The sequence below is a fragment of the Lepisosteus platostomus genome, chromosome 7, assembly GCF_059453375.1.
Source record: "Lepisosteus platostomus isolate fLepPlt1 chromosome 7, fLepPlt1.hap1, whole genome shotgun sequence".
In the NCBI taxonomy this organism is placed as follows: domain Eukaryota; kingdom Metazoa; phylum Chordata; class Actinopteri; order Semionotiformes; family Lepisosteidae; genus Lepisosteus; species Lepisosteus platostomus.
The window spans coordinates 22,033,883-22,060,615 of record NC_142617.1 but is presented as its reverse complement, the minus strand read 5'-3'; the positions used below and the strand labels follow the sequence as shown (position 1 = coordinate 22,060,615).

The window sequence follows — 26,733 nt, the reverse complement described above, 5'->3', positions numbered from 1 at the left end:
GGAGGCATAGATAGCCCAGAGCTTTTTGTGTATGTATGTTACCTTAATACAATACTTTATATATCATAATAATGCTTAAAAAGCATTTATTTTACTTGAGTGCTTGTCACCTTTAGTAGCGTTACTGTTCTACTTCAGTAATATTAGCTGGTTATTATTTGTATGGGTAATAAACAAGAAAAGATGAACATATAATATTAGAAACATATGTGAGAAAGTATGATTTCTTGATCACATTAATTAAAAATTATAAATGGTGTTTTCCCTTAGAAAACTACAAATTTCAATCAGAATATCTTCACTGGACTATCAGTCATGAAGTTACTGAAATCATGAAGAGGAGCAATTTGGATTTTGAATAGAGCCTCCAGTATCTGAGGATCTATTTTGAATGGAGAGATTGATTTGTTCTTTGTAGAAATTTCCTGGATGAATAATTTTATTTTAATTACAATTCTGTGTGGATGATGTTAAAAGCCTTTGGTCTTCAACTTTGACTTTCAGAGTAAAGCATAATAAATTATAAAAAAAGAGCTGCACAGAATAGTGCAAGTACAGTAGGTGGCTGCGTCAGGAACAAGTAAAGGTTTATTCCATGCTGAAAGGAGAAGAAAAGAAACATAACATTTTGGCTATGGAGCCTTCTTCGGGTGTGAGAAAGAGAGGGAAGTCAGTAGCTGATATAGCATAGGAGAATAAAAGCCGTGAGAGTGGGCACTCAGGTGGTGCGAAGTCGAGAGAGATGAAGAGAGATATGAAGTCGAAACCTGCAAAAGAACAGAGAGGATTAGAAGGAAACAAGTCTGTCGTTGAGAGAAGGAGGAAGGTGTGATCCTAGTTTCAGGATCATTTTGGTTTCGGATGTCTATCTGCAATAGGAGTTCTGAAATCCCTCTTTGAGAATGCAGGTGGAGAGATCAGTGTGATCATTTCTGTTAGAGGTGAATGAGAAACTATGGGCTTGGAGAAATCTTTGATCCTAACAGCCCTCACATGTTCTCTGAAGCGGTCTCCCAGTCTCCTTCCTGTTTCCCCAATGTAGATAGCTGGGCATTTTCTGCGAGAGATGCAGTAACTAAGGTTGCTGGAGGTACAAGATGTCATCTGAGTGAATTGTCCTGAGGGTCCTTGAATAAGCATGGTGTTAGATATATATTTGCAGGTCATGCAGCGAGTTCTGTAGCAGGGGAATGTGCCTGGTGTGGATGGTTGTTGAGGGTGGTCAAGGGAGTTGTGATTAGGTGGTCCGCGATATAAGATGATGGGCGGCCAGGAAAAACGGTACCAATGGAGGGATCATCTTGTAAGATGGAAAAGTTGTTGTTACTGGTCATGGGGATAGAAAGTGTGTTAGGGTGGTAGGGAAGCACCAAAGGAATGCGGTTATGAGGCCGGGATTTCCTGATTGAGTTGATGATCCGAGGGCTGTTTTTGGCTAAGAAGAGGGCCCTGTCAATAACAAGGGTGGGATATCCTCTGTTGATGAAAAAAATAATACATTTTGAGTGCTTGGTTTGGGAAATCCATGTCATCACTGCATAGTCATCATAGCCTGAGGAACTGTGAAAAAAGGAGAGAGTTTGGGGTAAAATGAGCTGTACTGGAGATAGCTGTGTGAATTTATGGGTTTGTAATAGACTGAAGTGGAGAGTCATGGATGGTTAATGGATAGGTTTATGTCTAGAAATGAAAGAGTAGTGGAAGATATGTCAACTGTATATTTTAGGGATGGGTGGACGTTGGTGAACTGATGCAGGAAGTGCTCTAGCTGGTCATTCGAGCATGTGGCGGCACAAACACAGTGATCGATGTATCGCCTGTAGAGCAGGACAAAGCCAGTGTAGGAAGCAAAGAAGCATTCTTCTACCCAGCCGACAAAAATATTAGCATAGCTGGGTCCCATTCTGGTGCCCATGGTGACTCCACTAACCTGCTGATAAAAAAGGTTATTGAATAAAAAAGCATTCAGTGTGAGGACCAATTCCGCAAAATGTACAAGAGTGTGGGTGGGTGGATAAAGCACTGTGCGTTTGTCCAGTGTGTGCTTGAGGGCTGTAAGACCTTTGTGTTTCTTTTCTGTTGTACAGAATATATACATTTCTGTATAGCTACTGTACCTTGAATTCAGTTTCTCAACCTACAGTAAATATTTCAGTTATACTTAGGTGGATGTGTGTCCATTATGTCTTCATTATTTTTAGTTAAAAGTTCAATTCCATTGGTTTATACACATGGAATGTAAAACATGGAAAAAGTTTTACACAATCTTTTTAAATCCCAATACAAAGAGGTGTGAAATAATTTAAATTTAAAGATTAATTCACAAAAAGGCCTTTATGAACAATTTAAACATATCTGTAGTCAACACTCTTTCTCAAAAAAGATCATTTTGAGTAACACAATTTTGCTTCTTGTGAAATTCTAAAAGTTTATCCATTTCAGTAGTTTTTAGCAGGTTGAATTACCTGACAGTTTTATTCATGTCTGTGTGACTAACGTTCTATTTCCTGTCAAAGGAAGAGATTGTTGTGGAGACTAGTGTATTAAAATTGTCAAAAGCAACAAAACATGTCTTTGCAGTACTTACCTAATGAAACTTGAATTATATTCCACAACGGCTGTGTAAATGAAGAATGAAGCTGTTTGGAACATTTCTGAGATTTCTCTTTAACCAACACAAACCAAAGTAAATTTGTCTCAGCACAAGGTATTCCAGGAGCACCACAACAAAATGATACTAAGGAAAAACACTGTCACTAAGAGAACACAATAATGACATTACATCACCACTGTCTCACAATTTGGTGAAAGTCATTAAATTGGCTAAAAATGTATCACCCACAACTGTACTTTTAATCTCTAGTGTCATTTTTGTCCAGTGTAAGAGACTCTTATTTATAGCTAGGTCTGGTGAAAAAAAGAAACATTAGGTGTACCTGCTGAATATATGGTCAGATTCAAGTGGTTTACCATTCCAGTTTCTCCAGCCAGTGATACATGATAATTTAATTAGCTTCTGCATAGACAAGATCTTCTGCTGCTATGAAATGTCACTTAGGCAGACATGCATAAAATAGATGGATTATTCAACCTCTAAGATAAGAAACGTTTCTGCTGAAGAAATTTAGCAAATTGTCTCTGTCAGTCCTTGACATTTTTAGTTGATATATTTAACTTTGACTTTTGGTATTTATAAATGTGGGGGATTTTCAGGTAAGGATTTCCACTTTAAAATATACCAAAATAATAATCAATTGACTTGAATAACTTAATTGACCAAGTAACTGCCAAAAATGGCACCAAGACCTTGCTCAGATAATACTCACACATAACAACTTTTGATATATTGTATGCTGTATATATTAGCCCCTCTTCACAAGTGTTCTCACAATACCAGTGGAGCAGTCTAGAAACTGTTGTCAGCACTAACAATTCCCTCTTGTCTAGTGAATAATGCATATAACATGACCCAATCCATCCATCTTCTAACCGCTTCATCCAATTCAGGGTTGTGAGGGAGCCAGAGTCTATCCCCACTAGCAATGGGTGTAAGGCGGGGTATGACCTGTGTTGATTGGAAGCCAGTCCTTTGCTGGGCACATACAGACACAAATATGGACATGCTCCCACTCATACCAGGGCCATTTTTTTCCAGAAGCCAAACAACCCAAGAGTATGTCTTTGGAATGGGAGGAAACCAGAGCTCCCAGAGAAAACACACAAGAGCAAGGGAAGAAAGTATAAACTCCATGCAGATAACACCCCAGGTCCAGAATTAATACTTTTCTATTGTTCAGCACAAACATACATCAAACATAAAACAGGAAACCGACAGTGTATCAGTTACTTTGTAACTCTAGAGTTGTTTTTGAAATCTTCAAGGTGAATTATTAAGGTGGCTACATTTAGAGCAATTGCATCCCAGTCAAACAAGGATGAACAGAACAAGGATTTTCAAGAACAAAAGGCCAACTGTCTCATCAAGCAGAAATGAATAGGACTGTTTTTGATACCTGAAGAATACAGTGGCTCCACTTGAAATATCACACCGTACTCATAACTCATGATAAATGTGTAGTAAACCCTCTAATTTAAAAAGTACAAAGTAAAAGTGAGTATGTCTTGTCAACATTTGACAAATGGGATCTTACTAGACCATTTAAGAGTGATTTGGAATTTTTAAATATTTTTCTCAAACTAAAACTGCATTTATTTAAGATGTCAATACTCCTGTCTGACAGGTGTAAATAAACAAATCTATTTTGTCATTCTTTTCCATGCATGACTGCATTATGAGTGGAAGCTGGTCTACTTGGTACTGTATTTCCTATCTAGAATATGTCCATACTTTGAAGAAATAAAACCAGAATATATCAAACAACAGTCTGTTGTCTTTCCACCATCTTAACCTTATTGAATATTATTCTCAGAATCACTTTAATGGGATCAGATTCACATTTGTTTAGTCAGTGAATTTGGGATATGTGGTTTATGATTAGTCAAGGTCCCACCTGTCATTGTGAATAGCACCTTCTTTTTATTTTTATGTAATTTCTTTCATTGAATGTCGATTATTTACAGGGCACTTTCAATTTTTTGATCTAAAGCATAATTTACTTCATATTTTCTTGCTCTGGATAAATTTTAAAACTAGACAATTGTTAAAACTCTGAGGTCCCTGTTTCTTGTTAGATTATTACAGTACCATTAATTCTTTAAAACTACAGACAGTTTGATTAGGTGTAAAATGTGTAAATACACAACACACTATATTTAGAAATGTACAGTATTTGCAGATAAGCATTTGTATGAGGTGAGCAGCAGCAATGAGACATTGGGTTCCTGATGAGATTTTCATTTAGAAAATAAAGTAATTAATCCAAACGCCACTGGGCATTAAAACCACAGCATCTCTGTGAAAGTCATTTATAAACCATTCTGTTGTAGTTTTCTCCCATGGTTGCTAAAACAAGCTGCTGTGCATTTTCATGGTTAATTTGTTTAATTGGTTTACTGGCCTGCAGAAGTCTAATGAGCGGCAGGAGTCTGAATGAAACTGAGCCAACAAGCTCTTTGTTTCTTCTTAGATTCTTTAACAAAGCTGACCACAGTTAACTTGAAATGCAATTATGATGTTTAATGAGCTTTCTCCCACACTGATGCATTTACTGTGACTTATTGTGGAATGATTTGTTTTCCTTTATGTTTTTCTAATTACATATAGAATTCCTTTCTACCTGAAAAGTAGATACTTTACTAGAAATTAACATAAAATGTTATTTAGCATTTATAATTTTGTATAATATACTATTAATAATTCTTTCTTGGTTTTGAAGTTGTTTCACATTTAGCAGCATGAAGTATTCAGAGGCCTGATAAAAGCCCCTTCAATAAAAACTAAGATGGTTTAGACAGTATGCCATGCAATGAACTAGTAACAGTTAATTTAAAATTCAAATTTAAATTAAAATTTAGGCCATTATTCAAACTTTACCTCTCATACACACACAAACTACTCTCACATACACATGACATGCTCTCACACTCTCCATTTTATCTCTTGCATACACACAAAATGCTCTCACATTCACTAGTTTATCCCTCACATACACACAAAACGCTTTCACATTCATTAGTTTTACCTCTCACATACACATCAAATACATAGAACATGTGAGACAAAACTAGTGAAGCTGTGAAATTTGTACACTTGAATCAATTAGATATGGAGGAATGAAGGAACACATACATGTGACAACAGCTACTGGGAAAAAAAAAATGCTTTCTAACTTATTTCCTCATGCCACTTTTTAATTTTTTTTATTTTGCTTTCATTTGTAACAATCATGACTTTTCTTTCTGCAATGACAAAACTGCTTTAAAAGAACTTTGTGCCCATGGGAAAATAATGCCAGAGCATTTCCAAATTGATCAGAAAGAAAAGTGAGGGATGAGTTCTGGAAAAATTGTCTCTGAGTGAAGGCAAAGAAGAACTATGAATGAGAAATCCATAACACTAAAACAGAATCTGTTAAGTTGGAATTTGATATTACATCCAAACAGATATAAAAGGTTGATTATAGCATAGCACAAAGAATACAGTAAATTAAACTAGGGAGTAGACTTGTTCATGTCGGGAGCAGTAAAGTTACAAAGAGATTGATGAGGCATATGTAATTCATACACAATGAATGATTTAGCAATTTATTTCAAAATATACTCGATAAAATAAATCAGTAAGCATTATAATACTTTCTTTCAGTAGCTTTATATTACTGAGAGGTAGCTATACCACCCAATTCTAGTAGCCATTCTTTCATGGAGAGTCTGTACATCAACACAGCATGATTGTTAATAAATAATCCTAATGCTTATTGTTGTAACAGAAAGAATAAGGTTCTGGATCCCGAGATGAAGTTAAACAGATGTGTGTATTGCATGCAAGGAACAATAGAAACGAAGTCTTGTTTCCCGCAAGAAACAACAAAACCGAAGTATTGTTCAAAGTGCCAGTACAAACTTCCAGTTTATATAGGGTTTTCCTGACGCTTCTGATGTCACTCGTTTTTATGGTAAAGGGGGGAGGTCACGTGTTTCGCCAGTTTACAGCCTTTTGGCCAAATGGTCAGGGATTAAGTCCCCAGAGGTTTTCCTAGCTGGCATCTAGAATCCTTATTAGTTAACCCCCTTCCTGCCATAAACTCCAGCCTTAGAAGTCTAATCTTCATGCAGAAAGGACTTAAAATTAGCCCCATCTTCACATCTTACTTCATTATATAGAACTTTTCTGGACACTCTACTTAAAGTGCTTTACTGGTAATGGGGACTGCTCTCCACCACCGTCAATGTGTAGCAACCACCTGGATGATGCGATGGCAGCCAAACTGTCCACAGTATTCTCACCACACATCAGCTATCATCAGCAGAGTGATGAAGCCAACTCATAGATGGTGATTATTGGAAGGCCATGATTGGCAAGGATCAGGGGGAAATTTGGCTAGGACATTGGGAGTACACCCCTAGTCTTCTGGAGAAATGACCTGGTATTTTTAATGACCTTGGAGAGTCAGGACCTCAGTTTTCATCTCATCTGAAGGACAGCGCCTTTTTGCAGTATAGTGTTCCCATCACTACACTTGGGTATTACCTAGGACCCACATAGAACGCAGGGTGAACGCTTACTACTGGTATCCCTAACACCTGTTCTAGAGCAACCTTAGATTTCCCAGGAGGTTTCTCATCCAGGTTCAGACCAGACACACAGCTCCTTAGCTTCAGTTTGTTGCTAGCCATCAGTTGCAGGGTAATACAGCTGCTAGTTCTTTGTACACCACTTAAGACTGTAAATAGTTAGTGGTTTCCTTTGTACTTGGTAGCTGAGTGTTGCCCTCCTTCACTGGGTATTGAAGCCGCAGAGAAACTTGTTACCAAAACATTCACAGTTCACAGTACCAAAACAAGTTCACAGGCTCACAAAAAGAGAGCATGCTGAAACCGCTACAGTCAACAGGGACAACAAGAAAGTAAGATTAAGTGGCCTGCCCCTGAAACAGAAGCCCTGGAGTTGCACAAAGCCACACATTGTGCATTCATCTTTCCATCACCTTCTCCCTGGCAGCTTCTCTTACTATCCCCATGCATCAGGATGGAAGCATTTTGGGGATCTGTGTCTTGCAAGATTACCAGTGTACTGTCACAGAAATATCAGAATGGCCTCTGAAAACAAAAGCCCCCAATAAAACAGAAAACAAATGTATCAATATACTGGGTAACTAAGAGAACCTTAGGTTCTTGTACTACACACAAGCAGTGGGTCATGTTTTTGTGTTTCAGACCATTGTTGACAGCAGCACATTTTTTCAAAGTGTGTGTCACTCAGTACAAATTACAGTAAAACAGATAATTGATTTCAAATCTGGCAGGGTTTTGTCAAAGTTAAACAAGTTGGCTGGAGGTGGGAAGGGGTTGTGAATATTTTTTTTGTAATTCAATAACTGTTTTGCAGCATGGAAAAAAATGGCAAAATGTCATGAACACTGTTACATCTTTTCTAGAGGTGTCATGGCTTTGTCTCATCTTACTCTCTTATGTATGTATTTTCACTTTGGGTTTGTAAAAAATAGTACATTTTAGTCTATAGTATATTATATACTGTAGCTGTCTTTTTCTTTCAATTTAATATTTGAATATGACTTTATTAAGCTAAACTTTATTGCGTACTTGCAAACAGGAGGCTCAATGCATTTATCTGTATCTTGGCTTGCAGAGTGCAATAGGAGAGCAGATGTCAAGGTCATCTGACACATTCCAAGTGATGTGTTTGAGTTCACTGAACATAGTGCACGTACATATAGTAAAACAAGGCTTTTTATTTATAGTGCAATCTTGAACTTAACCTACAGTAAGTTCCTCTTTTGAGCTGCTTATTAGACTTCTTCCAATGTTCCCTTCTAATAATAGCCAGAAAACTAAGATGCTTACAGGCTCCCAAAACTAAGTTTCTCTGTGATACTTTACTCAAATCTCTTTCCAAAACTCTTCTAAAAACTCACTCTTTGTGATCCTAGGCTCAGCGGTCAATCATGTCCTTCTGTCCCCTTCTCATCTGGTACAGCACAAAACGGAGTTTCTGCTGGTTTCCCAGTTACTGATGGTCACCAGCCCCTTGAAAGCCTCAGCTTCCTGGTTTAAATGTCAACCAATCAATTGTCTTCCTTCATTTGGTCAGATAAATGAGGATGGAAGGTCATGTACCTCAGCTTTATGGGGAATTGTATTCAAAAAGATCTGTTTCATCTTACCACCCTCTACAATATGCTGTAAACACTGAGCATCAACAGAAACCTATCTCTATTTATACAGTACATGTCTTGTTTTGGTCATCCTCTGGTTAACCCTCATTAACCATCTTAATCATATTAAGAAAACATTTACCAACACACTATGTTTAAAATGGCTTTTACTAATAAGTAAACAGGACAAACAGGGTATGCATTACATAAAATCACTGTGTGTTAAATTAAGAATGACAACTTTTTATTTTGCAACATCTCAAATTAGGAGTAGCACTGTCTTCAACTTGGCATTGCTTTTCATTCCTGGCCATTCCCTTCCACCCTTTGATGTACTGTAAATGGAGAAGAGAAAAGAGAGTTCTGGGGAAGAGCTGTAGTAATAGAGCTAGAGAATGTCATTCAAATGGTGGCATTTGAAATAAGTGGTACTCTGATGCATGCCGAAACTCATTAACAAATAGGATATTAACTGGTTGAAATTTCTGGACTTTTTATATAGTTTTCAAGCCTCCTCCACCTTTCAGTGACTGTTGTGAAACAGCCTCAGACTACCATCTGTAATATAGCAAGAGCGTGCATATAGAGTATACAGTGTACAGATATCTTTGGTAACAAAGAAGTTATTGAACTTTTCCAAAGGAGGAATGCTTATTATGTTGACCAAAATATTTGTATAAAGGGTGCTTAACTGATTGTGAAAAATACATTAGTGGTATCAAAGCTAAAGGAATACCAGACAAATCTGGCAAGATACAGAAATCAGCATCTAAAGGGTGATGTATTTTGTGACTGACTTGCTGTGCTTTAATGATGGTGAAAGCAACAATTAATAAAATAGTGCACCGTAGTGGAGGTCCACTATCATTGCCATACTAGAGGTGTCTTATATTATGTATCAAGTATTGGCGTTGTTCGCTCAGGATCCCCAGTGCAACAGCAGAGCAGTTTCAAACTTGTATTAAAATATACATTGCTTAAATCCACATACTTAATGTATAGCTTTACCATTAATTGATCTTATTTACTAAAAAAGTATCTGTGTAGACAGTTTTCTTGAGTAGAGCATCCTAAATGATGACATCCAATGTTGTACAAGACAGTGAAAATGAATCACCTCACTGAGACTTGTAATCACATATAACTAATAATTACATTACAAAATTATATTACTATAATTTTACTAATATATTTATTACTAATACTGTATATTATGTATATGAGTATTAAGATATTACTAATATATTACATGAAACTGCATGTTTCTGAATTTTATGTACTCCATTAAGCAAACCAATGTGTAATTAAATTGAGATTGGCTACAAACTGGTTATTATGTTTTGTCCCAACTAATCTGATAAAAGGTGCTTAATAGGAAACACTTTCCAGTGTAACTTCTGGGTTCTGGTCCTTAAGCATTCAGAGTGTTACCATTCTAATGACAAAATATTAATTGCCTAACACTCAAGCTTTCATTACTGAGCAGCTCCAAAGGCATTCTGAACATGGATGCCTGGCAAAATGGTTTTCATACAAATCCAAATCCATTCAAAATATACAAGAATCATTAGAACAAAAAGTATAGTAAATTATGTTATCAAACATCTTTTAAAAGGTGGGTATGTCTCCATATTAACAGTACCGATAATGGCATAGTCCAAGCCCCATTAGGAGAAATACAGGGAAGCATTTCTCCTACTATGGAAGTAGTGAATTGGAATTCAGTGTACTACTGTTATGCCTCTGTTTGGTTTAGTGTTTATTCATTGCTTTTGACCAGGTTAATAAAAAAAAAACTGTGGGTAATAGCTCTTTATTTGATAACAATTCTTCTACAGCACTTCAGATACCTGTCAGGATTGTATGCTAAAATCATATTTAATTTGATGTTATTATTATATTATTTGACAGTTTACACTAAAACGACCCAAAATTATATACTTACTCACTGTGAGCATTTGTATTTCCTTTTATCCAGAATTTAGACCTATAAAGTTACAGTGTGCTTTAGAGTCAACTGCTGAACATTTTTGGAAATCAGCAAGTGTTTCTCAGGTTACTCTGGCTGACAGGCTGGCCTAAGCCAAGTGCTCCACATGAGGTTTGCAATGGGAAGACAACACACTAGTACACTTTTATTATGTATTGATGGGATCTTAAAAACCAGAAGTTGTGCTTACACATCAAGGAGCTGATGGTTTGAAACAAATATGTTGCGCATACAGGATTCCGGAGAACTCGGCTATAAATTAAAGCTTTAAAAAGGCTGTCCAGGCCCAGCTGCTATTTGAAAGACCATCATACCATATGTTTCATATTATAGGTTGTTTGAGTTGTTTGTTTACATGGTGATTTGATCAAGAACAATTCTTATTTCTAGATGAATAGCAGAATATAAAATGCAATTAAAGGCTTTGTGGTAGAAGTAAAAAGGAATGCAATTTGGAGAGCTTTGAGGACAGTTTGGCAAGAACCTGAAAACTCTGAAGAGTGTCTGAATGAGGCCCTGTCTTTCATAATTAAAGAAACAGATCATTCTTCCAGATACAATTATGTTTTTTGAATGACACGGTTGAAATTATTTGATTTAAGAATAATGCAAATGACCCACTAGCTTTTTTAATGCTGAAAATATACATTTTTAATTAAGTGATAAATGTCAAAGCCTTTTGGGTTGTGGGTATCTACAGTATGGAAAAATTAACAGAGATGCATAAATGTTCCTATAACTCAAATGAACTATATAGTTTTGAGGTTTTCCATTTTCTGCAGTGACAGCATGTAGTCAGACTAAGGAAACTAATGTGCAATCTCGTCTCTGTACCAGAGCCATTGATACTCCTAAACAATTATTGACAAGGATTTTTTCTGGAACAATCAAGTTATAAACAAGTGTATGACTATGCAACATATATTTTACATTTTTAATCTTTTTCTCCTCACTAGATTATAAAACATACTGTCACGCCCAGTACACCTAGAGGGCACTCTGCTTCTGTCCTGTTCCTAGTTCCCTGTGATTATTCATGTTTTATTGGTGTGTCTTGTTGCATAGCCTATTTACTTCCTGCTTCTGCTCTGCTCCTCGCTCAGCTATGAGGTTCAGATGTCCTGAGACCCGCCTAGCACCAGGTCACTCCTGTCCATGGCCTGAGGGCATAGGTTTCTATACGGCATTTCCTGAACAGCTGAGCCCAGGCTAACCCCCGTCTTGCAGCTACGCATAGGGTCTATTTTCGCTCTCCTGCCATTCCACGGTTCGTCCTTTCCAACATCCATGACACATACTGTAGCTTGTTACCTGTCAGCCTTGAGAAGGTGCAGACTTAAATTGTTATACAGTTTATAGCAAAACAATACTTTGTAGCATTGTTCTTTGCTTCTGAAAAGGGCATTGGAAGACTGGCTGGTGACAGTCTACCCTGTTTAATGCAATGTTAACATCAATTCCCTAGTACAGTGACTGAGTATGCTATGATGTAAGAGGTGTCATCCATGGGATGAGATATTAAACTGGTATCCTGCGTATTTGGTTATTAAAGATCCCATTACAGTGTTTCTAAGAGTGAAGGTGTCCTGATGAATGTATAGTGGAGCTACCAGTGCATTATGGGAGCTGCACTTCAGTGGTGGATGAATAGATTCCTTCCTATATGCAAAGTGATTTGGAATGAAATTTGGGATGACAAGGTCTTAATACATTATTATTATGAAAGTTCTATATTATTATTATTGATCTGGGTGCATGCTGGTGCAGTGGTTAGCCCTTTACCATTCTCCAAGCATAGTTATATGTTAATTGGCTTTTGGGAAACTTGCCCTGGTTCGAGTGTGTGTTTGTGTCTGTGTGTTCCTTGTGATGTTCCTGTCCTTTCCAAGATGTATCCCTCCTTGCACCTGTTGCTTGCCTAGAGGCTCCAGCTCTCTCACGACCCTTATCCTTGTATCCTTCACTTTGTTTTTAAATTAATATTAAATGTAATACATGTAATTGATTTTAGTTAAACTAAACTTTCTTTGTGTAAATGGAATAAGCCTTTTTTGTGATGAAGTACAGGTGAGAAAGCATTCAGTTCATGCTTTAATAAGGTAGTGGTGCCTGGTTTAAACACATCCATTTGCGAAATTGTGTTACTAGACCTGTCAGTTTCTCCGTTTGCTTTATTGATTTTTTTTCAGGTGCTTTATGAAGCATGGATCAGATTTAAAGATATTAGGGTATTGAAGTCCTTTCCCCAATAATACATTTACAGTAGTTACTTTAATTGTGCAATGTAGGTCGATTCATGAAGATTGGTTTCAGCCTTTAAGGCAGATTGCCTGACAAGAACATGAAGAAGAGTATATAGTTCTCTATACCCTGATAAGTCATCTGAACTGTCCATGAAACAAATAAACAAGGAATTACACCTCAGAGAAGTAGCTACTACTGGACTTCCCTTCAAGTTTGGTCAATGACTATGAAGAGAACCTATATCTCATCTCAGCATTTTCCAGTTTCCTAGCTAAAGTCTTACTTTTGGATTATAGAGAAGAAAAAAATGGATACATGAACAAAAAAGACACTTTTGTCAACATAAGGCCTCTTCTCAATACACAAAACATTCCATTTATTTTATTGTCGTGAGCTTACCTTGTGGGTCTTATGAAATACATAGGGTTGGGCAGAAACACTTTCACATATCAAGCTGCTAGTTATTGCAACACTTTCTTGTTGGGCCTGTATTTTTTCAAAAGCCTTGTCAAGAGTGCTGAAGTTACTGACTGTACTTAGAAAAACAAACTTGTGTGTTTTCTTTTCTTTCAGGGGGTTATTCAGTAATAAGTATTTATGGAACTGAGGGCTACAGTATATGATAGATTGGTAGTTATGCATTGACTTGGAGAAAAATGTTCAGTTTAAAACACAATAATCAACTACTGATTTAAAACTTATGTGGGCATTTTCTATCTTAAATGAAGTTAATTAAATACTATTAATAAATTAACTTACTGTTTATTCAGACAAAAATATAAAATATATCCATATAATAAACCAGTGTACCCTTTTTAAAATGTTAAGATGCTAATAATGCCTTTTTTTGGTCAAGCTTGAGCTTCTTGGCAAAGTGAACCAGGTCTCTGGTCAATATGTTCTGGTACATGTTGGAGTTCATGATTTTCCCTTGACAAGGGGGTCCAGGACCCATAGTTGCAAAAAAAACCTGAAACATAATAGACCCCCCACACACACACACACACAATGTTTCACAGTGACCATGAGTGTTTCCACAGTATGAACTTCATCTGTTTTATGTCAGATATGCTAACGACCTAATACCTGTACATAAAGCTCAATTTTTACCCTCACAAGGGGCTTCTTCCAAGATGCCCCTGTGTATTGGAGATCTCTGACCTTCCAAACCACTTAATTCACAACCCATGGTAGCAAGATACACTTACACATCCTCTTCCTGGCAGGGTGGCCACTATAGCAGTAGCTTTATTAATAAAAAGTTTTCCATGCATTACCTCCTTTTATACACCAGGGAAACAGGAAACTTTCAGAGCCCTTTTGTCCTGGAGGCTTCCGTTGCATTTCAAAGTGTCGAACTTTAAATTGACTTGTATTTGTAGAATGTTATTTAGAGGAATACTTCGAGTTATGAAGAAATTCGACCTTGTTTTCTAGAATTCAGTTATTCATGACATGAATTTGCTCTGTAACAAATTCTGCTTTATATTTTTTATTTCTGTTTGAACTGCAGTATGAATATATACTGTCTCGAGGGGTGGGCGGGGCCCAGGGTGGGATTGGTGTCACGGGGTCCAGGGTGAGGGGGTTCTTGTGTGTAGTGGTGGCAGCAGGGAGCAGCGTTGAGGTGATGAAATAGCTGCCTAACTGGCCTGTGCAAACACACATACATAACCGAACAGAACTACTAATCGCCATTGTTGCTAATACTATCGGTACCTTCAGGTGTCTCAATGTTAGCATCCTTGTTGTCGTTGGGATCACCACCCGCGTCCATTTCTTCTTCGCTCCTGGTTTTTACAACGAATCTTTCCAAAGACCCTTTAAGTGCCACATTTGCATCCTCCCTCTTCTGCTTCCTTTTTCTTTCCTTGCACCCACTGTAGTATTTTCAAAATTTGTTCCTATCTCTGCTTGTGCTCGCCATTTTTCCACCGGCAAACTTTTTTCCAAGCTAGTTTAGTTATCCCGCAATAACTTTTAGCTGGCAACTTTTAGCTGTGTAGTTAGTGCAGGACATGCCTCCAGTTCTGAATAAAGCATCTGCTCTCCCACTAACTTTAGATTTGATCTTGAGTTAAAATAAAGAGTTTTGTGTGTTGCTTTATTAAAATGATTAAATATGTACGTGTTTATATTTTTATGTGCTTGTAAAGGGTGATTGAGGATTGGGGGCTGGCACAGGGCCCCCTAAAGCGCGGGGCCCTGGGCGGCCACCCCCCCTGAGATGACCCCGAATATATCTTAAACGCACTGTAATAGAACAGTATAAAATATACATCACTAGGTTATACAACATTTTTTACTCAGACTGATGTTACAAAATCCTGTGGAAGAAGACAAAGTGCTACAAACATACCAGTGGCTGCACCAGGGCTGTAATATTGTTTAAACCTTGAAATCCGGGTTTCAAATCCTTTTAACTTTTCAGGGAGATTTTCCTGTCTAGAATATGTACATATTGACTCCAAGGCATATATGTCTTTTTAAAGACCAAATAACAGATTTTCTGAGATAGAAATGCTCCAGTGTCCTAGTGATGGGGACGCTATACAGTACTATAAAAAGGCACATCCTGACTCTCTGTGGTCATTACAAATCCCAGGGTGTTTCTCAAAAAGTGTAGAGGTGTTACTCTAGTATCCTAGACCAATTTCACATTGCCCTGTACCAATAATTGCTTCCTACTTATTCCTATCTACAGTATCAATTGGCTTCATCACTCATCATTCTCCTCCTCACTGATAGCTAATGTGCGGTGCGTGTACTAGCACATTGCACCATCCAGGTGAGTGCTGCAAATTGGTGGTGGAGGGGAGTCCCCATTACCTGTAAAGAGCTTTGATTGGAGTGTCCAGAACAACACTAAATAAGTGTAAGGAATCATCATCATCATTATTATTATTATTATTATTATTTTTATTATTATTATTATTATTATTATTATTATTATTATTATTATTATTATTATTATTATTATTATTATCATCATTATCACAATGCTGTGTGTGTAGTGGACAGAGGTCTAGTGGAAATACCAAATTCTTATATGTGCGATCTAAAGTGCATTCAGTCTAAAAGTCCAGATTTTAATGGAACACATATACTCAATGGACTCTGAGTGCCAAGATTAATCTATCATGTTTGTTTGACACTACTTTGTTTGCCTGCATTTGCTGGGAAGAGGCTTTTATTAGCTTTCTCACAGAAATCATGGAGTCAGATGCTGTGATTCATGTGAAGAAATCAACCCTAGTTTTGTCTTGGAGTGCTTGTAAATAATTCTAAATTCTATGAAAACTGTTAAAGTAATGATCACATGAGAAGTATAGACTTAGAGATAAAGCAATGGGAAATATTTTTTTCCTCTTACACACAGACTATATTGAGGAAAGAGTTTTTATTGACCAAGTGTCGGTGAATCTGCTTTAGGGAACAAGTATATCATAGGAGTACAGAGCTTAGGCTTTGTCTCCTAGGTGAAAGGTTACATCTCTTGCAGTAGTTTCCATATAAAAAATAGAATTGTCAAAAGCCGCATTCATTGTTCTCATAAACTAGAGTACAGTGAATGCTGTATAAGTGTAAAACTGTATCTGATGACTTAATTATTATGTTAGTAAAAATGTGTTATTAATACATGTATGGGAGTTTCCTAATATCATTCAGGAAATGGCTGGAGAAAGTCCCAAGATCATAAATTTGCTAAGTAATCAAGACATTAATCACCTAATCTAATTAATACTCCTCTCATTTGAAACTTTGAGTATGCTCTTTTGAGTTCTGGCCTTGCCTTACTAATGTGTTTTCAGTACATATTATTGTATCTTTCAAGGAAACCGTTCTGCCATGCATTCATGGTAAGGCATTTGCTACTTCAGCTTTCTTTTTTTCTGTTAGTGTTTATAAAATATAGTGAATGCATTTTGGTGCAATTAATTCTTAGTTTTTTATAATAAATGAGCAAACAAAACTGCAAGTGATACCAACATAGAAGTGAATAAATGCTTAAGGGTAACAGAGAAAAGGGAGGAATCCAATGTCTTATGTGCAGCTAAATAGTGCAATGGTTAGAATGGCTGCTTTACATCACTGGGGCCCTGGGTTCAATTTTCTGGTGCTATCTGGGTAGAACTTGTATGTTCTTATGGGTTTCCTTTGGGTGCTCTGTTTTCGTCCAACAGTCCAAAGACATACTGGTAAATTTATTGGCTTCTGGAAAACTTGGCTGTGTGTGTGTGTGTGTTTTTGCCTGTGTCTGCCCTGCGATGGACTGGTGTCCTGTTCAGGGTGTATGTTGCCTTGCACCCACTGCTTGGCTACGCTCCGGCTCCCTTGCGACAGTGTATTAGATAAAGTTGTTAGAAAATATTTGGATGGATGGACAATGTCTCATTAAAAGTGGTTACTGTCATTTTAGTTCTGCATTCAAGTGTCTAAGCACATGAATCACATTTAAATATTGGCCAAAGTCTGAATAAATGTTTCTGTTCAAACTTTACACAACAGATTTCCAATTCAAAAAGACAATAAATGTTATTCACCTTTGTTAAGAGTAAATCAGTATGGTGTTAGAGGAGAAGAGACACAGGAGATACATATTTGCAAAAACAAACTGTTTATGATAAGCTGGAATGGTGGTCTGATCTGCAGTCTCACAGCTCTTGGGTCATAAGCTCAATTTCTGGACAGCAGTGTTTTCTGTGTGGAGTTTGCATGTTCTCACCATGCAAATGGATTTTCTCTGGGTGCTCTCCTTTCCTTCCACTGTCCATCTCATCACATTGCTATCACTAATTTATCCTGTGTTTGTGACCCGCAATAGACTAGCATCCCATTCATTGTGCCCAGTGTCTGGATCAATGTGACCCTGTACTGGACCAAGATGTTATTGAATATCCATGGATGCTTACAATAAATTAAAAACACATTTTTTGAGGGGTTTAATATGAGTATTTCAGTAAATGTTTCTTGATTGTGGTTTTGACAAATGCAAAAAATATACCGACAGGTCTTATTTTTATAAATACACCATGTATTCTCCATGTAACAACCTCTCATAGGAATAGCTCATATTTGCTTGGGTGAGGAAAAATCATATGTACCACATACTGTATTGTACAGTATAAGCTGAAATAATAGATTATTCTAAATCTAAACTGATAAGTCAGGTTTGAGTTCACAGAGTTATAACTGAAGCGTAATTGGCTCTGACGCCTCTGTCAGGAGGACTACGTAGAATGTTGTTAATTTAAATAAAACTAACAAATGTGTTTTTCCAAGATGGGACAATAGAATCAGACTTTTCTTTTAGTCTGATTTCATATTCGGTTTTTTAAGTATATATTGAAGTGTAAGAATACATTCCACCACTTAATAATGATACAAAGAACTTCATTGGAGATTAAGAAACGGATCAATTTGGGGCACCGGCAAGTAGCAAAACATTTATGACCACTAGAGGGCACGCTTGCGCTATTTTTGTAATTTAAACAACACCGGTTGAGCCCGGATGTCTATCAACAGACAGATTTAGCAATCCGTTTTACTTAACAATCAGCCTCTTCTTCCCGAGTGTAGTACTATGTTACGATATTGATACCCGAACAACTAGAGTTCTGTGAATCTCTTCAAAGTTACTGTCATATTGTAGAAGCATTTCCATAGCGGGAAAAAACAAGCACTGCCTCAACGCCAGTTATATTTTATTAGTCACTCCCTGATCAAAATGGATTTATTACATAAGCAGTCTTTTGGCAAGGTCAAATGTACTTCTAAAAAATATTTATTTCCATCTTCTTACGCTAGATAACTATTAAGACAGATATTTTCTCCTGTTAAAATTAAGTGAGGTGAGTGCGAATTGCTGGATCAGTAGACGATGAATTTATATTTCACGTCTAATTTCCTCGCAGAGAAAGCAGGATTTTCATCTACAACTTCTTCGATACTTTGTGTTTTGCAAGTAGACGTAAAATTGCATTGCCATTTCATAGTATTTTAGAACTTGCTTTTGGTGTTTACTAACTACAGAGTTATTTACGTTAGTTAGTAAATTAAATTTATAAGAGAGCCTTAACGCACTCGTCCTATTTTGTCACACTGTTAACGAATATATAAACACACCATTTCCTTGGCGACAGCTGTAATAAACGCACTTCCAAATATTCCGGAAGTTCATGTACTGGAAAAAAGTTCCAGTTATTTTAATAGTCCACATCTGTAAAAGACTACGTAAATGAGGTTAAACGTGTGTCGCAGACACGTCCTCTTTCAATAAATTATCCCGTTTTCCTCGCATGTCTGCTCATATAAGGGATACAAATAACCAAAATGCCAAACTGCATCCATGAAATACTGATTCGTTTTTATGATGAAAACAATATTTTAATGTTCCGGACATATTCGCATTTTAAGTAAAGATGGTCTTGACTATACATTACCATTAATACATTTGCATTATTATAATACTAAAAGAATAAAAATATCCGCGTACATTTTCGGACACATCTTTCACAGGCAGCGGTTCCACGTTGACGGGGAAAACGTCACAGCGAATTTAGACAGACAATATTACTTTGTAAAACAAGCGGAAAAGATTTCATAAAAAGTAGTTAGCAAAGCAGATTAAAATCTTTGATCACAAACCCCCTTCAATTCCCGGCTAATCGCTCCTAAGTGAGTTTTAATTGACTGATTAAGATGGTATCTCCCCGCGTGGCGCTGTGTGTGGGATTAGGAGGGTGAACAACCCTGACCGCCAGGTCTTCAACACCGCTCTAAAGCGTCGGGATGCAGGACGGATTTCTTACAGAGAGAGGGTAGAAACCACTATAGCACATACTGTACATACTCGTGAAATCCTGGGAGATGCTTGAAATTGTATTTGTGCGGCCTCCAATGTATATGTGTATAGCATCGGTGAACAAAACGATCCCAAACAATCCAGTGTTCAAAATATAAAGTTAGCAAATTTCTATTTTTATCAGGATTTTATTTATTTTATTCTTATTGATGATGTACTTGTGTTGGGGCAATGGTTATGTGTTAAAAAGGGGAACGCAATGGGCCATAATACACCGATAAAGTCCCTGGAGTCCTTCCGAATAAGCAACAGATGAAAAGTAAATAAAAAGTCATTCAGTTGTAATTGCCGGTAACGCCATCAGCTTTACGGTTACAGAGACCCAATACTGCTGGAATCAAGTACTTTTAAATAATTTGCAACAATGTTTCAGGTACAGTATAGTACAGCGGCTGCGTAGAGAGTTGGTCAAAGGCATTTTAAAAGACTTAGGGGTTTATTTAATTTGTATTCGTTCGTTTGCTTATTCGTTAGTTTATTACATTTGTAAAAAATAATTATTTAAAAACATGGAGTATACAATACATAAAAGTTTTAATTTCTCCGACTCCTACCTCTTTCTCTCTACGGTTGGAAAAACCCATTGTGTGTTGACGGAGGGGTGAGTGGCACATACCATTCTGCAGCCCATTCAGCCCAGCTCAATGAACAGTCGTTGTTTTCATTCTCCTTTCTCGTGTGGAGGGGGTCTGGGTTACGTACAGGGAATTCAAAAAAGAAGGATTTGGGAGGAAATACTGGAGAAACTGGAGTTGTTTTGGAACATTTATTGAACAACTGGAATATTTATGAAACTATGAATGTACAAAGCTGATGCGTGGAAAAAAGTCTGCTACTCCTGAACTAAAACCCCGAAAACTTATCGTGGTCACAAGGAGAAAAGTCATAATGAAATGATGTGATTAGGCGTATAGATGTTCATGATCGGAAAGGATATTAGCGTTTTAAAAAAAGTTAACAGTGGAGATTTGTGCTGCACTTTGGGAATAGGGTCATTATAAGGACTTTTTCTTTTTTCTGCTGGAACTTAGAAGCGCATAACATAAGTGTTTTGAAATGAGAGCATGAAAAAGTTGGGACGATGGTCAAAGAGTGCGAACCGCTGTGAAGGGAAGAAAACTTTTGGTCTTTCATTGAAGGCTGAATTCAAATTCAGAATATCTTAAACTTCCGAGACAAACTACTGACTTTTGGTTTACTGTGAGTTTATTTTTAGTATTTTAAGCATTACTTGCATAGTAAAAACACTTTTTGTCGCAGCATCTTACAAATAGATGTCAAGACACTAGCCTTTGAATAGGCTACAACTGCAGGGGAGCTGCAGTGAATTTAAACTCACTTGTTCAAAGAAAAAGGAACACTTTTTCCATTCAGTTACAATCACCCGCGTTGGAAATTGTGAAAACCACAAGTCCGACTTGATTTATTTAATATTTCTTTAAAGAATACTGTTGGAAAAGGAGCACATGTTCCATCTGTTTGGAAATCCTAAAACGGGATTATGAATTGTCAGACATCACTTTATTTGCACTGTTAATTGTGGATTACACAGCAATTTTCCCGTCTATGAACCCATTGGAATGATGTCTTCAGGTTTTGTGGGAATTTACCTACTACTGGGATTTCTACATATATGCCCAGGTAACGATGCCTATTTTCTCGTTAAAAAGTTTCCAACTCATTGACAGCATTTTTGAGTGCCGCGCGACTAGCTCTTCAGGTGTAGGGAACACTTTCGCTCAATAGTTACAGAATTTACACGAGCACAGTTTTTTCTTTGCCGGTTTCTTACAGTGGAGATGTTTTGTATCATGAAATTATCACCAATAGCACAAGTCCGAAGTAGCACAATGTTTTAAAATTCAGTCGTTTGACTGCCACTTTCCAAGTTTGTGTTTGAAATGTAACAAACGCCCATGTATTTCTAAAGAGCGAAGAGGGTTGTTTGATTTACTGTATATGGATGTAGATAGCAATCTGTAGTAATTTAATGGCAAAAATCGTTACTTTTGTCTTCCCGGATAATTAGCGATATTTTGTAAAACCTCCAGATTAAAGGTTGACTCGAAATCGACTTTATCGTAGGACAAAAGCGCGATGCGGTTGTAATTAGGATTATGGGTTTAAATGAACAGCTCTTTATATTACAGTATGTTAGCTGTTAAGTGTAATTAAACTGTTGAGACAAAGTGGGAACAAAACGACTGTTTTTTCTCCTGCAGGATAAAGGAAAATTCTTATGTTGTTATGGGTGAAGGGCCAGCGCTACTTAAAAGCAATGACCTAATTTTTGCAAGGTCATTATATTTCGGAATTTTGGTTGATTTGTAGCATCTGTGTTTTTCATGTAGAAATGTGTAGAGTAGGAGGTATGAAGTTTAAAAAACGTCTTCACAAACAACACGATTGGATTTTGTTTCTAATTACCTCGTTGTTTTAACAAATGATTATGGTGCTTTAGTTATTTCGAAATAACTTTAATTTGCGTACTTATAATTAACGTATATAATAATTTTGATGGAATTAAAATACCATATGGCGAATCGAGTTTAAAACTAAGTTGTTTTAAACTTAGTCGGTAATGTGATGATGGGGGTGATCAAAACGACAGAAAACGGAGCAGTTAACTAATGTAAGTTATTTGTGTCTACTTATTTGCTCTACTTTGCTATTGATATTGCATTTGTTCTGCAACGCCGCTTTAGAGTGCGAGTAATACAGTAGAAATTGGATACAAATCCGTGCATTTGTTATTTTATGTAGCGTTAAGCATATAAAGTAAGCGAAAGCTCGATAGCGATATAAAATCGTCTAATACTTTAGACCACAAAATATGTGGAAAACAGCAGTATAATCTAAAATAGTTTGACTGCTTCATACCGGTAGAAATGCTTTTACAGTACATATTGTAAATCTGGTAAATCTGTCATTTTAAATCGTTTTTAACAAAAATGTATTTATTTTTCGCCAAACGCGTACACAGGTCTACAGCATCATGATGTTTTGGAAAGCTTCTTCTGTGAATTTCAGTATGGTAGCTTGTGTTCTGTTGCATAGATACAGAAGTGCGATTTTTAATGTCGCGTAATGTCGTTCTGCGGGGAATTTACTTGTTGCCATGGAAGTGTCAGATGTATGGAGGTACCCTGTCTCTGAATTCATTCATGTCTTGAATTAAGAAACAGGGTTTTATGTTTTTTTTATTTACAGGTAACTATATTTACATAAGCTTTCGTTTAACATTTCGTGTCGAAATGTTACGATCAAAAATAAATGTAAGTAATCTATTTGCAAAGCGACCAAGTCTTCTGAGAGAATGTTTCGTCATATCCCCTAAAAAAAAATCGAATGCTGCACCTCTTTCAGCAGTGCTAAGGGCTTTTTTTATCACATGGTACAGTTCAGTTGAAATTTATTTGAAACGATGTGTTCACCTGATTTATATAGTTTTACTTTTATATAGCAGTACTCCGACTTCAGGGACGGTGTGCACCAGAGCCTATGGCTTAATATGTGTTTTAGAATATGGTCTATCCAGTAAAAGGCCATTCCTGTCAGATCATATAGTGCTGTCATCTAGCTTATACTGTTTAGGTGGGCATGATAGTAGAAGAGTTTTTTTTTTCTTAAGTCCAAAAAACACACATTCATGTTAGTATGCCCTTTCTTGAGATTTCCTATCAGGAATGCAAGGCTAGCCTTAGGGCTTAGGTCAGATGAGTACTTTTAAAAAGACAGCTAGGATGAGTCTTTCCTCTTTGTAATAGGACAAATCTGTGGGCTAATTGAGCAAAGAAGAATGTCACATTTGAGTTTGCTCAGGTGAAGAGATGTATATCAGCTTTACTATCAGAACAGCTAACAGCACTGGTGGGCCAATGGTGGACCATGTGTTATCAGGACCCTTAAAGAGAGAACAAACACAGGGTGCACATGAGGGGCACAAAACTTCAGTGAGATTCTGAGGCATTCTGGGGTAGCCCCTGTGTGTGCATGTTCATTCTGGTGCTTGGGAGGTGTCAGTAGGATAATGTATTCTGGAAGAGGAGATTACTAAAGAGATACAAGGATTACTGGTCATTACCTGGTGTTTGAGTTGGGGTTTGGGGCTTTGATTTCTTATCATGTCTTTAGATTACAGCCAGACTGGTATAAATAGATTGCTTTCAGGTGTCTGCAGTTGATTGATTTTTTTCATTCAGGATTGCACTTGGAACTTTTTCACATTTACTTCTCTTTTTTCCCTTTAGCTCCTAATTCTGTAAACAGTAAACAGACAAAATGTCAGCCATTATACACATAGTGGGGGTATAGTCTTTTGTTTAGGATTTTTTCCATGTATTTTATTTTAGCCAGTGACTTTTTATTTTAAATTGTTTAAATACTTTTCAGTAATATTAATAAAATGCTATTGAAATTAAATGTACCAGCATTCAAATAACAACCACAGTATCCACCAAGACACCTTGGTCTCCCACTGTGCAAATAAATTCACCCCACAGGGCAGATATTTAACATTATTTGTACTGTTAACTTCCAATGTTAAATAAACTGTTAAAGAAAATCTTTGCAGAAGAGAACTTGCATATCCTGTAACTGCATGGAAAACAAGGCTGTAAATCCAGGCAGTAAACTATGAAACTGAAGTATGTTTTGACCCCATAAAGAGCCTGTGGTCTCCACTCGTATCATGTTAAAGGTGAATGTATTTGTGAGGAGAGAATGTTTAGAACAGGAATGTTATTGATTGGCAAAAGTGCAGTGAGCCCAAATGAGCAATTAAGTGACGTTACTGGGAGACACCTGGCTGCTACATGAATGAGCTGTTTGAAGGGTAGAATTTCATGGGTAGCCTGCAGCTGTAGAGCACTGTTTCTTCTTCCTGTCATTCCACCAGTATGGTCTCTAGATATATATCTCTGCCGGGAGACGTGAGATAATTTAGTCTGTGGTGGAGGGAGGACCCTTCGGTTTAGTGGAAACTAGCCCTTTAGACTAGGCCTTTGTGACATTTAATATGTCATCAGTTTTAGTGTCTTTCAATTAGCATACATTTTTTGGACTCCATTGCTCAATTTCTTAGACTAGATTGTACAACAAGCGAATATATACATGTATATACAGTATACAGTGTGGTGAAAAAGTCCACCACCTTAGTCCAAAAGATTTTAATAATAATAATAATTACTTACACTTATATAGCGCTTTTTCTGGCCATTCCACTCAAAGCGCTTTACAGGTAATGGGGACTCCCCTCCACCACCACCAATGTGTAGCATCCACCTGGATGATGCGATGGCAGCCATAGTGCGCCAGAACGCTCACCACACATCAGCAACATTTAAGATTTTATGATTTACTGATTTAGACACCTAGACCTTATCAAGTCCTAGTAGCAGATAAACGTAACCTCAGTTGACAAATAACACACAGAATTTCTACTTTGTCATCATTAATTTTAACAAAATCAGACAGAAATCAGTATCTTTGTGTGGAAAAAGTATGTATGTGCATCCCTTATTCAGTAATGTATGACACCCCCGTTCGGCAGCAGTAACTTGAATTTAATGTTTCCTGTAAAAGTTAATCAGTCTCTCACATCACCTGGGCCCATTCTTCTTTACAGAATTGCTTGAAATCTGTGATGTTTGATGGCCTTCCTGTATGAACAGCTCTCTTTATATCCCAACAGCATTTCTATTGGGTTTAGGTTTGGATTTTGACTTGGTCATTCCAAAATCCTGACATTTTCTTTTTGAACCATTCTGTGGTAGATTTGCTTGTTTGTTTTGGATCATTGTCCAGTTGTATGATTTTTGTTTGGTTCAGCTTCAGCTGTCAGACAGATGGTCTCATTTTTCTCTCTCGAAATGTATGAAATAGTATGAAATTCATGGTAGATTCAATGATAGCAAAGAAAGGCCAAACAATCACCCCCCTATACCACCACCGTGCTTGATGGTTGGTATGAGGTTTTTCTGGTCAGAGATGGTGTTTTGTTTTCACCAAACGTGTGTTTTGAATTATGGCCAAACAACTCCTCTTTTGACTCGTCTGTCCAGGGCACATTGTTCTTGAAGTCTTGTTTTTTATCCAAGTGCTTTTTTGCAAACTTAAACCATGCAACAGTGTTCTTTTTGCAGGTCAGATTTTGAAGAAAAGATGGAAGAACGACCAAGTAGGATTGGCAGTGGTCTTGAATTTATTCCATTTGTAGATTATCTTTCTTACGGCAGAATAATGGACTTAATGTTCTTTGGAAATGGTTTCTGATTTTATATAATGGTGGAATAACTTCCTGACGATCATTTGCATGTTCTGGTGCTTTAATTGTTCACACAAAGGTACTGGTCTTTGAATGCTGGCTGATTTTTTAAAATAAAATATTTGTCAAATGAGTTTAATTTTATCCATTATGAGGACTTGGTTAGGACTAGGTGAAAGTCGAATCTCTTAATATGTTAAATCATAAAATCCTAAGGGGTTTCACTTGTTCACCACACTGTAGATGTGGCTATAGATGAACGCTCTATATTAATAGTGGGCAAATGGACACAGATTGAGATGATTAAACTATCCATTCATGATTTCTGTCATAGATTTCTGTATAAGACTTGCTCATTCTTTTTCAGTGGTACAGCCTGTAGCCACTTCTTCTGTGCACAGTATGACAGTGCACTGCACTACTGCATTGATGATACAGTGCTTTTGTAAGATAAATAATTATATTTAATAATATTAATAATAGTATTCTGTGTGTGTTATTTAATAAGATTATGCATACTTGATAACTGATGTGGGTGCTAAAAGCTGCCACATACCCGACTTTCAAGAGTGTTTTA

At 36.9% G+C, this 26,733-nt stretch overlaps 1 protein-coding gene across 5 annotated transcripts in view; it reads left to right on the top strand.

The window, feature by feature from the left end:
* The window catches only part of robo1 (roundabout, axon guidance receptor, homolog 1 (Drosophila)), a 507,989-nt gene that overhangs the window by 239,242 nt on the left and 242,014 nt on the right, over positions 1–26,733 (top strand). Inside the window, exon 1 of one of the 5 annotated variants that reach the window (XM_088639704.1) lies at positions 20,526–21,532. The exons of the other annotated variants lie outside the window; for them this stretch is intronic. Within the exon in view, the coding sequence (XP_088495830.1) occupies positions 21,472–21,532 (61 nt within the window). The 5' untranslated portion in view covers positions 20,526–21,471. Of the gene's footprint in view, positions 1–20,525; positions 21,533–26,733 lie in introns of those variants that run through there. 5 annotated transcript variants of the gene reach the window in all.